Genomic DNA, 13388 nt, shown 5'->3' with positions numbered 1-13388 from the left:
TATATCAGTAAAAGGAGAATGATAGAAATAATAACACTCTAGTACTTGACGATTTACATAGAACTCTATCTATTTACAACTGAGTGCCAGGCCTGGAAGCAGGAAGACCCATCTTCCTGAGCTTAAATCTGACCTCAGACACCATCAGTGTAACCCTGGGCAAGTGATTTAATCTTCTTTGCCTCAGTTTACTCATCTGTAAAGTGAAATGAAAGAAATGGCAAAGCACTCTAGTACCCTTGTCAAGAAAATCTCAAATGGGATCACAAAGAGTTGGACCCAACTTATAAATGACTCATCATCACTATCTACTCGCAACAATCATATGGGTGTGACTGCAAAGTTTTCTTATTTTCTATATAAGAAAATTGAGGTACAGAGAGGTTGTGACCTGCCTGGGGTCAAATATGTAATAAATGTCAAAGGCAGGAATCAAACTCATGTCTCCTGTGTCACTCTTTACAACACTCTAGGCTGCTTTCTCTGTTTGCAAAGCACTTTTCTCACTACAAAACTCTAAAGTAATACAATCATTGTTATCCTCATAATCTGTTACTATCTCAAGGCACTATGGTTCAGGAGAGCATTTCTGAATTCATTTCCTGTTGGTGACCTTTTAGACACAATGAAGTAGATCAAGAGAAATTTAGTGGAAAGATTTTGAGGAAATACCCTTAAATTAGTCTTTACCTTTAGGCTGGTAACCTCATGGAGTGATTGGATTTAGAGTTGAAAAAAAGTCTGAGATCAACTAAACCAATACCTTTATTTTATAGAGGAGAAAACTGAGGCCCGGGGAAAAGAAATTGTTTGCCAAAATTTTGATTTTGCTTGTAGTATCTAGCTAGTTACATATCTACCAAGTATTTATTAACCATCAACTAACTATGAGTAAGACATAACGACTAGTGTTGGGCATACAAAGCAGTTTCTGTATTCAAGCAGTTTACTTTCTATCAGAGGAAAAATCATTTCTGCTGCTAAGAATATACAAAGTAAATGCCATGCAATTTTGGCAGAGGGGGGCCCTGGCATCTGGAGGCGTTGGAAAAGGCCTTACAAAAAGGTATTGTTTGAGTTGAGTTTTGAAAGAAGTAAGAGATTCAAAACCAAGCTTTAAACAGGAGTTCTTACTACAAATTCAGTACATTTTCCAGTTCAATCCAATTTGATTTGACAGGCATTTGTTGACCACCTAATTATACTTTGTTAAACATTGAGGTTTTAAAGAGAAAAATAAAGCAGACTCTGCCCTCAAGAAAATTACTTTATACTGGTGGGAATCACTATGTACACCCTGACTCTCATGATGATTTTTTAACTCAGTACTTGACAATTTGTGCTTAATATTCTGCTAATATTCAAAAGAAATGTTTCCAAGGTGACATGTACCATGCAATATCTGTCCAAGCCTCGTTCTTTCTGGGTCTTGAATTTTATAACATAACAGGGCCACCATTCTTTCTTTTCGTGTCAGATTGAGCAGCCTGTTCATTTCACTCCCTTTTTCTTTAGGTGATTACCCTCCGTGATTATATTCCCAAGATCCTTGGACCTGTGGCTTTTGAGCAATACATTGGCCCATACAAAGGCTATGATCCCACCGTGAATCCAACAATATCCAACATATTTTCCACAGCAGCTTTTCGCTTTGGCCATGCAACTATCCACCCAGTGGTAAGAAGGCTTGATGCAGGATTCCAGGATCACCCAGATCTCCCAAAATTACATTTGCATGAGGCTTTCTTTAGTCCATGGAGGATCATTAAGGAAGGTGAGTTGTTTTTTGCCTTTGCTTTGTGGGTGCGTTCTTCTAATGTTTCATCAATCATACCTAATTTCATTCTAATATCTTAGAAGAACATTAGTTAAAATTTATTTCTAATTTAGGTGACGATATCGTCCAAAGAATTACCATTTTGTGAAAGGAAATTGTATTTATTCCATAGCTTTGTGAAAACACCTGCTTTTCATTAGAACCAACTTGCCACCTGAATTTTGTCTTTTTGAATAAATAGGATGCACAATTCCAAATGCAGGTTGATTGCAAAGTATGCAACTCATCTTCATTTTGGCATTCTTTAGACCAAAATCTCTATTTAATTTTAGGATGCCATAATGTCATTTTCTCCATTACCAATTTTTTAACTCAATAGTTATATCTACCACCATATGGCATTTGCTAAGTGAGTAGGTTATAATTCTGAATGAATTTTTTGAGATACTTTAATTCATATGTTAGGTTGTTCCCCAGTCAATTGCGAGTATGTATTCATTGTTCAATATCTATTTTCTCTCCTAAAGTCCTATTCATGGAAAAACATCTCTTAGGCTTTGACAATTTGAACATAAATGTCTCAAAAAAAAAATGGTCTTCAGGAAATGATGTTTTTTGTTTTTGGAGTTGTTTTTTTTTTAACCACAGCTATTTATGAAGACTATCTACACTAAGAAAGAGTTCTTTCTATACTGGTGAAGCAATTATTCATACTAATGAAACCACAGAACCTTAAAGTATTAATAATAAATAGAAATAAATAAAACCTCCTTCATTACTACTTCCTTTTGGAGGGTGAATTCTTTCAGTTCTATGCTCCTCCCAGAGTTTTGTTTTTTTTTTTTTTTGGGGGGGGGGGCTTGTCTCTAAGAGGTCCTCGGACAAACTGAAGAGGAGATACTTCCTAAGTGGATGAAAGGGGAATCATACTGTATGCTAAAGATCCATCACATCCCCTAACTGGGATGTTCTAAATAATACTATCTAGTAGAAGTAGTAGTAGTAGTAGTAGTAGTAGTAGTAGTAGTAGTAGTAGTAGTAGTAGTAGCAGTAGTAGTAATAGCAGCAGCAACAGTAGGAGTAGGAAAATTTTTTTTAAAACCTCACTATTAATTCTTCAAGGTGTCCAAACTGTTTTCCTCTCAATATACTAATAAAGTAGTTATTGGATATTTTGTTATGCCTGTGTAGGAAGAAACTAAGGTTCAGAGAGACAAAACTTGCCAAAGGTGTTGAGCTTGAGGGGAAGACAACTGACTGCCTATGAGAGTCTAACTAACAAATAGCTATTCATTCTTCTTAGTCATCCATTGATTGTACACTAAGAACGCCAGTTAATAACTGATGGCTAAAGATCTGGCAAACTGGGTACCTGGACATAACTTTGATCATGTTTCTTACTTGATCAAAAAGCTTCAGTGACTTTCTATTGTATCAAAAAGCTTCAGTGACTTTCTATTGTATCTGGAAAAAATATAGACCCCCCCCCCCAGTTTGGTATTTCAAGTCCTTCTCAATCTGGATTGAACCTATCTTTTCATATTGTTTTCACATTATTTCCCCTTACATATTCTATGTTCTAGTCAAACTAATGTATTTAGAGGGAGGTAAGTAGTGCAATGGATAGGGTATTGGGCCTAGAGCCAGGAAGACCTGAGTTCAAATCCAGTTTCAGATACTTGCTAAGGGACCCTGGACAAGTCATTGACCTCTTTCTGCCTCAGTTTCCTCAACTGTAAAATGAGAATAATAATAGCAGCTACCTCTCAGAATTTTTCTCTGTCTCTGTTCCCTATTCCAGCAGTAGGGTACCTGTGGCCTTGGCCTTGAAGCCACATGTGGCCTTCTAGGTCCTTGGGTGTGGCCTTCTGACTGAGTCCAAGTTTTACAGAACAAATCCTTTCATTAAAGGGATTTGTTCGATGAAGTTTAGATTCAGTCAAATGGCTGTGCTTAAGGACCTAGAAGGCCACACGTCACCTCAAGGTCACAGGTTGCCCATCCCTGCCCTATCTCTTTTCATCTCTCTTTTGGAATCTCTAACTCCCTGCAAGGCTTATCCTGAGTTCCATCCCTTTCAAGAAGTCTTTCCTGATCCCTTTCCCCAAATGTTATTCACCTTTTTTCCACTTCAAACTATTTTGTCTTTATATTTTTTCTCCATCTGGAGAAATGCATGCTCCTTGAAGGCAGGGAGTATTCCACTTTTGTCTTTGTCTCCCCAATGCTTTGCACAGTCCCCGGCACATAGTGCTCCCTTAACAAATTCTTAATCAATTGAATTATTGAGAAGATGGATTTTTTTCATGTAATTCATCCATCAAAAGAGAAAGAACATTTGTCAGTCTAGGACTGAGAGGATGAATTTGTCATTGTGGTTGCTCAGGTACTAGGTGCTTTTTGTTCAGAAAAGACAGAGAAAGTGAGGCTCAGGAATCATGTGAGATAGTGGTGAGTTTTGGAATGATCCATGACATTCCTTTTTCAGTCCTTTGGGCTCAAAACTCTGATGATGGTCCTTCTATTATCTGCTAAAGGTAAAATTATTTACTGTACTTTCTATAATACTTTCTACATGGAGAACAGAGAAGGCTACTATTTTACAACACTTTGCTATGCCATAGATTTGCTTTAGCCATGTATTAAAAATCAACTCCCCATAAACAATGAAAGAGAATGTAGGAAGAATCACAAGACTAGGTAGGTGATGTGGGGTCTAAGTTTTCTCATTACAAAGGATGGGACAAGCATAGTATAGCGGAAAGAGCCCTAGCTCTTAGATCAAAGAAACTGGGTACACATCCCACCTGGGATTCTTTCTGCCTGTGGGACATTTGACAAGCCACTTCACCTCCCTTGGCCGCAGTTTCTTTACCTGGAAAATGAGGGGACTGGACTAAGTAAACTCTGATGTGTCTTTTGGCTCCATATTTAAGATTTTATGATCCTTAATCACTTTCTCTGTAAAATGATTTTGAAGTCCAATTCAATTCCACAAATAGTTAATATTTCTGAAGGATTCAGTATATTCTAGGTCCTGTGCTAGTTACTAGGACTAACAACACAGGCCCTGCCCTCAAGAATCTTCTAATCAAAGGTATGAAACCTTTACTAAGTAAGCACCAGGAACAGGTAAGATGTGATCAGACCAAATGAAGAATGTGGATAAAATGCTATAAGAAATTTGAAGAAAGGGAGATTACTCTCAGTTTGGTGCAGCAAAGAGTGTTTGTTACATTTGAACTGAGCCCAGTCAGTTCATAAGTCATAAATAACCTCTCATATCCAAATAGCACCATTCAATCTTCTACTTTTTTAGAGTTTTAGAGTTTCAGAATGGAAAGGTATCAGTTCACAGATACCTAGTCCAACTCCCTCATTTTAAAGATGAGGAAACTGAGGTTCACCAAGGTAAAGTCATTTGGATGAAATCACCAAGGACATGTAATATCGAAGGAATTCCATTAAACTTGGATCCTCAGGGTGTCTTCATATCTTAGCAGCCATATCTCTGTCAGCAATAATTAGTCTAGGGTCTGAAATGTTACTTTGCCTAGAAATTTCCATTGAAATCATTTCTTTTCCTCTCCATCCCCAATATTTCAAGGTGGCTTGGATCCTGTGATAAGAGGCCTTCTGGCAAGCCCAGCAAAACTGCAGACTCAGGGACAAATGATGAATGAAGAAGTGACTGAAAAGCTCTTCGTATTATCTAATAATGACACTTCGGATTTAGCATCATTTGATCTGCAGAGAGGGAGGGATCATGGCCTGCCAGGTCTGTGATTAGTTTCTGAATTTTATTTTGCAAATGAAACACATAGATATGATTTCTAACTTGTTAAAAAATTTATATTTTCTTAGAGTTACTGATCCAAACTAGAATGTGTCTGAAAACATATTGACAAGTATGACAAATTTCTCCTTATTTCACTTGCCCTGAACTATATCATATACTTTGTCCAAAAAAGATTCCTCTAACCAATCACTAAAATTTTGGCACCTGGAACAACAAGAGTGAAACATCCCCACAAATCAACTTTGAAATTCATAATATAAAAGTAATACAAATGGTAATTAAAATCACTTCAGTTGAGCAGGAGTGAGGATTGCATACACAGAAGTTCATAGATGGTCATCATTATTTAGACTCTCAATTGTGCTCAATTCTGATCACTTCCAATTTTAATTATTCTTGCCTATAAAGTGCTAAGGTCTTTGATAGTAACCAGTGGCAAGATGGTGCAGTGGATAGGGGCCTAGAGTCAGAAAGACCTGAGTTCAAATATGGCTTCAGACACTTACTATACTAAGCCAAGTCATTTAACCCCATTTTCCTCAGTGTCTTCATCTGTAAAATGAGTTGGAAAAGAAAATTACAAGCCATTCCAGTGTCTTTGCCAAGAAAACTCCTAATGGGGTCACAAAGAATTGGACACAAATGAGCAACAAATAATGTGTTTTGATGATGCTGGATAAGCACATCTGCTAAATTTTTGCCCTAAAATTCTTGGTTTCCTGCCAATCACACATCTGTTTCCAGTTTTTGATTCATAGATTTAGAGCTGGAAAAAAACCTTAAAGATCATCCATTCCAACCCTCCCCTTCATTTTGAACAATGAAGAAACAGAGGCCCATGGAGATAAAATGACTTGCCCAATGTCACAGGTAACATTTAGCACAGCCAGGATTTAAACCCAGGTTCTCTGATTCTAAATCCATTGGTTTTCCCCTACTCTACCAAACTGCTTCTTTCCCATAGGAAAACAACAGGATGAAGCCTACTTGCTATCAAGGCATAATTTAACTTATAAACAAGAATTTTAGAAGGGACATTGACAGACTTGGACACTTTCAGATGAGGGTACAAAGTTTATAGACCATGTTGATTGTTGGAGAATATGGGAATGTTTAGCTTAGAGGAAAGAAAACTTGGAGGAAATATAATAGTCTTCAAATACTTCATAGTAATTAAATTTGAAAGAAGGATTCTTTTGTGTCAACTTGACCCAGACAATTCTTCACATCATCCATCCACCCTGGACAACATTTTGGGATATCTTGACATCTGTTCTGCCATGATGTACATACACTTCTTCTTGGAATCACTTTCCCTCCCACTTTCCACTGCTTAATCCCATCCAAATTACCATTGCTTCTACAAAGAACATGATAATTGTCACCCCTATAATTCCACTTAACATTTTTGTTGCTCATTAGACAAAAACTTCCTTCCCAGGCTACCATTCTCTTATATACACTGCCTACCTTTTTTTTAGAATATAAGCACCTGGAGGGCAGGAAATGACCTGCTTTTGTCTTTGTATTCCAGGCACCTGTGTCTAGAATGTGGAAGGTACTTGATAAATGTTTTTACATGCACTCATTAATTCAATAGATTTGCTTTGCTTAGTCCCACAAGGAAGAGCTAGGGTTATGTATCAAGTCCATCCTAAGTTCTAGAACTGACCTTTAGGTTTTTGTCCTTGGTGGAATTCCTGCATTGGATCTCTGAGGTCTCTTCTAACTCTGAATTTCTATGATTTTCTTATAAAGTCTGTATAATATGGGTTAGAAATGTCATTTGAGAATAAAGTGCACAGAAAAGACCAAAAGTGTTATTTTCACACGTACAAACACATCATATTTAAGTTCTGCAATTGTTAATATCATTCTGTGTCCTTCCTTTGTGTATCGTATTTAAAGTATTTTTGCTAGAATCATAACACGCTTCTGAGGTTAGTTGTGTCATAAAAGAATCTGCAATTTCCATGATACACAAATGGGAAAAAGGAGAAAGGGCTTCTGCGCATCTGTGTAGGGCAGCCTACAATGTGCAATTCTGCTCTGTTACTTCCAAGTCTTTTTTCACATCATTTATCTTCCCCTGATTATTGTTCCCTCCCTATCCCAGTTACTGAAACTAAATACGCACTTTAAGGTCCAGCTCAAATAAAACTTTATTCATGAAATTTACCTTGGTTATCCCAGTCCACCATGGTCTTTGCCTCCTCTTAACTCACCTCACATATTTGCATGTGCCCTTGAAATAGCTTATACAATTCCTCCTATTAATAGATGTCTGTGTATATGAATAATATGTTTTGTTTTAATTCACTACCTCCTCCTTGTCACCTTTAAAAACCCTTCCCTTTCTTCAAAGCCCAACTCAAATGTTATCCTTTTCATAAAACCTATCCCAATGCCTCCAGATAAGTTTTCTACCTTTCCTCAATTTTTTAGAGAGTACTTTATCTGGATCTCTCCTTTCCTTGTAAGATTCTCAACCCTATATTTCCATATTGTATATTTTCCCTTTTGTCTAGCCCTTATTTTTAGCTTGAAGGAGAAAGTCCTTCCATGTTACCTCCTGTGCTTTGAAAACTTTCTTCCCCTCTGATCAACAAGATGTTTCTTCTTCAACATTCAAGCAATTCCTAAAATCCAGTTTTCCCCTGCTATCCCAAACTAATAGGAAGAAATATGATTTTCTCAACATACACCTAAGTGCAAAATACCTGCTAACAGCAGGCTCCTAACTTACTATCCCAAAATACTTGTGTTTTTGGTTTGAATAGACTAGAAATAACAATGTTCGAATAAAGGTCCTAGTAAATGTCAGAGGTGAAACTTGAACTTAGGCCCTCCTGGTTTTAAGGGAACTCTCCATCTAGTAATCCATGTTGAGTAACTTTGGGAAAGTCACTTAGTCTCACAATATTTTACAATACTTTCTAAGACTCTAAACTGCAAAGGAATTGTCTGCCTACTCTAGTAGAGATAGCTTCTTTATCTGTGAATTCAATATAGTAATGAAATCATATCTAATCCCATTTGTACTATAGGTCACACTTTTTAATAAACCTGGCCTTTATAAAATTTGAGTATAGTTTATAATCATACCTACAGCACAACCTAAATGACACAGCACATACAGAATTAATAAGAAGGTACCAGCAATGATGATAAAAATGATTTTTAAAAAAATTATTGGAATTGAAAGAAAAATTTTAAAAGGTTCATAATGAATATTTTATGCGATAATTATGTTTTTCAGTATATAATTATATGTTTTTAATTTTCAAAAAGATACAATTTTTGAGTACAGCCTCTATTTGGAGGCTATTATATCCAGACTAATATGATATTCACTTGTTTTTGCTGAACTTTTTTTACGTTATTCACTTGTCTCTATCTCCCTTTAACGTCTATTTGTATTTTTTATCATAAACTGCCACAAAGAAGCAATTATTTACAATTTCTTTTGTATAGACCATAGAAACACAAAAACTAACACTAAGTAAATGATTTGCGAATGTGACATAAATCCAGCCAAACGTTTTGCTCTACAGTTGTAATGCTCAGATCGAGTAGTCCTTTTACGATTCCTATGACTCATTAAGATCGTTAACTTCTATATTACAATTATATTGAACTATTTTAGGCACTTCAAGGCATCCAGTAGTCAAAAGGCTATTTTACTTGATAATGACTGTATGTCTATTGAAAAGATTAAGTTGATAAATTTGCTTCAGCATTACTAGACAAAAAGGTAAAATAAAATCCTTAAATGTATTTTCATATCTGTAGGTTATAATGACTGGAGAGAATTCTGTGGCTTGCAGAGACTGGAGAATCAAACTGATCTGTACACTACTATAGCCAACAAGAGTATAGTTGACAAGATCATGGAATTATACAAGCATCCTAATAATATTGATGTCTGGCTAGGTGGCCTCGCTGAAAACTTTCTTCCAGATGCCAAAACTGGTCCACTATTTGCATGCATAATAGGAAGGCAAATGAAGGCACTGAGAGAAGGCGATTGGTATGTGTTCTGTATGTTATTATGATCACTTATGAGCCATGTTATCTACTTGTTTTCCAAAAGAGTCATCACAGAAGGAACAGACTATGTATTTTACCCAGAAAACACTAAGTTCAGCAACTCATGGTCTGTCCTTAAGAGTTCAAATGTCATTTTAACTGGTCCTCAGATAATTGGAATATTTATAAATTTTTGATGGTGGAATCAATTATGTGTTATATATTTGCTTCCTGTCTATAAGCCTATGAGCTATAACCTAGTCATAGACTTTCTTCTTAGTACTGGGAAGTCTTTCTCATTCATACTCTATGTGTTTTCTATCTCCTTCTCATAGGCTTTCTTACCCCACACGTAGAGGGAGTATAGGTATCATACAAGTAACACACACATGCTCTCCTTTTTATTTTCCCTCATGTTCCCCTCCTACATGCACTTCCCTCATCTCCATCCTTTTAAAGTCAGTCATTTCAAGTCTGACATCTACTTTAGCCAGAGGGAGATGGGAAATTCAAAACCTCTTTGTTTCAGTTTTCTAAATCTATAATCTCCATCTTTCAAAGAAAGGAGATAAAAAAATAATGAATAGATGATTAATTAAGCACAAAGAGAACAATAGCAAATGGCTTTGGTTTTGTTTTCTTTTTAATAAGCCCTTTGAATCCGCCCTCAGTGTGTCTGTAATGGATTCATTCAAGCATGCTTATATTCTCACAATAGAGAATTCCCAAGATATACAGAAATAAACCCCAAATAGAAAATTAACTAAGTAGATATAATGTTCTTGTTATTGGGCAATTATGCCTTAAATATTTTGTGAAATATGTCCCATTTAAAATAGTTACATCAATCAACCGATTAATCAATAAACGTATTTTTCACCATGGATCAATTAGATGCAAGGGATACAAACCTTCAAAGGGCTTACATCCTATCAAATGATCCAACATGGTTACATTATAAGGTAGATTATATATGCAATGTATGCAGTATATACATATACGTGTGTATGTATGTATATAAATATGTATACATACATATACACATATACATATATATACATATACATATACTGCAAGCTAGCAGTAGCAAGCATAACATGACAGAGGATAAAGAAGTCTTCCTCAAGGAGGTGATTCCTGAAATGAATGTTGAAGGAGGATAGAAATTCTGAGAGGTAGAAATAAAGGAGTGAATTCCAGGGATGGGGAATAATCTGTGCAAAAGCATATATAAAGCTCCTCCTACTGCTGCTACCCTTCCCCTCTGTTTTGAGGAGCAGACTTTAGGACTAAGTCATCAAGACGGTAAGGAATGTGGCTCAACAACAGCAAAATACTGGTGAAAATCAGAAGGAAAAGGAAATAGGGATATGTGAAATAGACACAAGGACAATGGTAACTGTCCCTTACACATGCTGAATGCTGATTCCACTATGAACTGTGATGATCTATAGCCAGACAAGCTCAGAGTTCATTTTCAGTGAACAGTTGAATTAAGAGCCTCTTAATTCTCCCAAGTTCCTGTGAGAGTGTGCTGAGAAGATCTCTCTGGAAAGTCCTGGGTCTGCATCTGAAGGGCAATCCTACAAAAAATAGTAGACCAGCATTCTAGGGAAATCATGGCTGGCTTGGCTTACTCAAGGGAAGACTTCAACTGTATATTCTAGAAATCCTGGAACCTGATCAGTCCCACATCTGGTTAACTTTGGGGAATTAGGAGAGGATTTTTCCTGTAATTGTTTTATGTCGTTGTTCAGTTGTTCAGTGACGTCTGACTCTGTGACTAGAAGGACCTGACATGCTATGGTCCATGAGGACCCCCTTCAGTATTTCACATTCCAGTAGACAGTCTGAATGAATTTCTTTAAGTATTAACTGATGTGATCTCCTTACTATCCAAGAGACTTTCAAAAGTCTTCTCTGGCACCACAGTTTGAAATCATAAATTGTGCATGTTAAGCTTTCCTTATAGTCCAACTCTTACAGCCATTCATTACTAATGGAATAATCAATCATAGCTTGGATTATATGAACCTCTGTCAGAAAGGTGATATCTCTGCTTTTTAATAAAAAGTCCGGATTTCCCATAGCTTTCTTTTCAAGGAGCAAGCATGTTTTAATTTCATGACTGCAATCACCATCTACAGTGATCTTTGAGCCAAAGAACAGAAAGTCTGACACTGCTTCCATTTCTTCTCCCTCTGTTTGCCAGGAAGTGATGGGACCAGTTGTCAAGATCTTGGTTGTTGGATTGTTTTGTTTACATATACATACATACATACATACATATATATATATATATATATATATATATATATATATATATATATATATATATATAAAACTTCAAGTCAGTTTTTACACTTTCCATTTTCACCCTCATCAAAAGGCTTCTTAATTCTTCACTTTCTGCCATCAGAATGTATCATCCACTGCCAGGCCTAGAGGCCTGAGGGCTACCTGAGTCTTACCTTACCTGTCCCAGGTCTTCGGTTGGCCAAACCGGATAAACGTATGAGAGAAGAGACTTTCCGGAGTCGAACAAGGGTTAGGCTTTATTCAGGGTCCTGGTTACATGTGCAGGGGGAACTCTTCCTTAGGAGGGAGAGAGAAGTCTCCCAAGGAGGCAAAGATCTTACAGTAAGAGATTGGAAGCAGAAGTGTAAGTGGGGAGAGAGGGGGAGGGGAGAGCGAAGAGAGGAAAAACGGAGCCTTCTGTCCTGTCAGGGCCCCTCCACGCTAAGAGCGCCTTCAGGCTTTCCTGACCCTAATTAAGTTCTCCGGCCGTGTAGTTTGCACCTGAATACTGTGCCTGTTAGATAACAATAGGTGTGCCCAGATCCGGGACAGTCTCGAGGGCGGGGATGCTCCTCCCATCACGTTTCTCACGGGAAGAGGCGGAAATACACGAGATAGCTCGGTCTCACTCCTCGATTCCCTGGTGTTTCATGGGGGGCCTCATGAGAACTCTAAGATTTAGAAGTTCCCACCTTTACCCGCCCGAGACTGTCCACATGGAATTGAGCTTCCATCCCCAACAATCCATATATTTGAGATTGTTTGATATTTCTCCTGGAAACCTTAATTTGAGCTTTTGATTCAGCCAGGTTGGCATTTCACATGATGTACTCTGCATATGAGCTAAATAAATAAGGTGACAATATACAATCATGTCATATTCCTTTTTCAAACTTAAACCAAAGAGTTGTTCCATGTTTGTTTCTAACTTCCATGTTTGTTTGTTGCTTCTTAGACCACATATGTACCAGATCAAGCAAAATGATCTGGTATTTCTGTTTCTTTGAGGACTGGCCACCTTTTGTTATGATCTGCACAGACAAAGTCTTTAGCGTAGTCAATGAAATAGAAGTTGATTTTTTTTCTAGAACTCCCTTGTTTTTGTTTTCATTTCTTCATAATGCAGAGAATGCTGGCCATTTGGGCTCTAGTTCCTCTAGAACTAGAATTATTTTATAGATGGTCACATACTTTACTGTGCTCTTTGTTTAATTATTGATTCTATACTAGAAGTAAAATGGTGCATATAAAATTCCCACACATGTTTTAGTTTCAGTAGAAAACCAACTCTATTATGTCAAGGCTATCTGGCTAGATCTTAAGGAAATATGAAAGTTCAGAGGGAGATGGGGTTAGCTAGTGAGTCTGCTCTCAGAGCAAATTTTGATTGACTAGATCCACAAATCCTTCTACCCCTAGGGCAGAGGTGGGGAACCTGCTGCTTAGAGGACATGTATGGCCTTCTAGGCTGCCCTTTGACTGAAT

The 13388-nt window shown here is 37.1% G+C and overlaps 1 protein-coding gene across 1 annotated transcript in view; it reads left to right on the top strand.

The window, feature by feature from the left end:
- TPO (thyroid peroxidase) overlaps window positions 1–13388 on the top strand; it is a 179241-nt gene that overhangs the window by 72544 nt on the left and 93309 nt on the right. The window contains exons 7-9 of the mRNA XM_072631561.1: window positions 1516–1774; window positions 5385–5555; window positions 9369–9606. Of these exons, the coding sequence (XP_072487662.1) occupies window positions 1516–1774; window positions 5385–5555; window positions 9369–9606 (668 nt within the window). The remainder of the gene's footprint in view (window positions 1–1515; window positions 1775–5384; window positions 5556–9368; window positions 9607–13388) is intronic.

The sequence above is a fragment of the Notamacropus eugenii genome, chromosome 1 (assembly GCF_028372415.1).
Source record: "Notamacropus eugenii isolate mMacEug1 chromosome 1, mMacEug1.pri_v2, whole genome shotgun sequence".
Classification (NCBI taxonomy): Eukaryota; Metazoa; Chordata; class Mammalia; order Diprotodontia; family Macropodidae; genus Notamacropus; species Notamacropus eugenii.
Note: the sequence above shows the minus strand (reverse complement) of the source record. Positions and strands in the feature narration are given on the sequence as shown.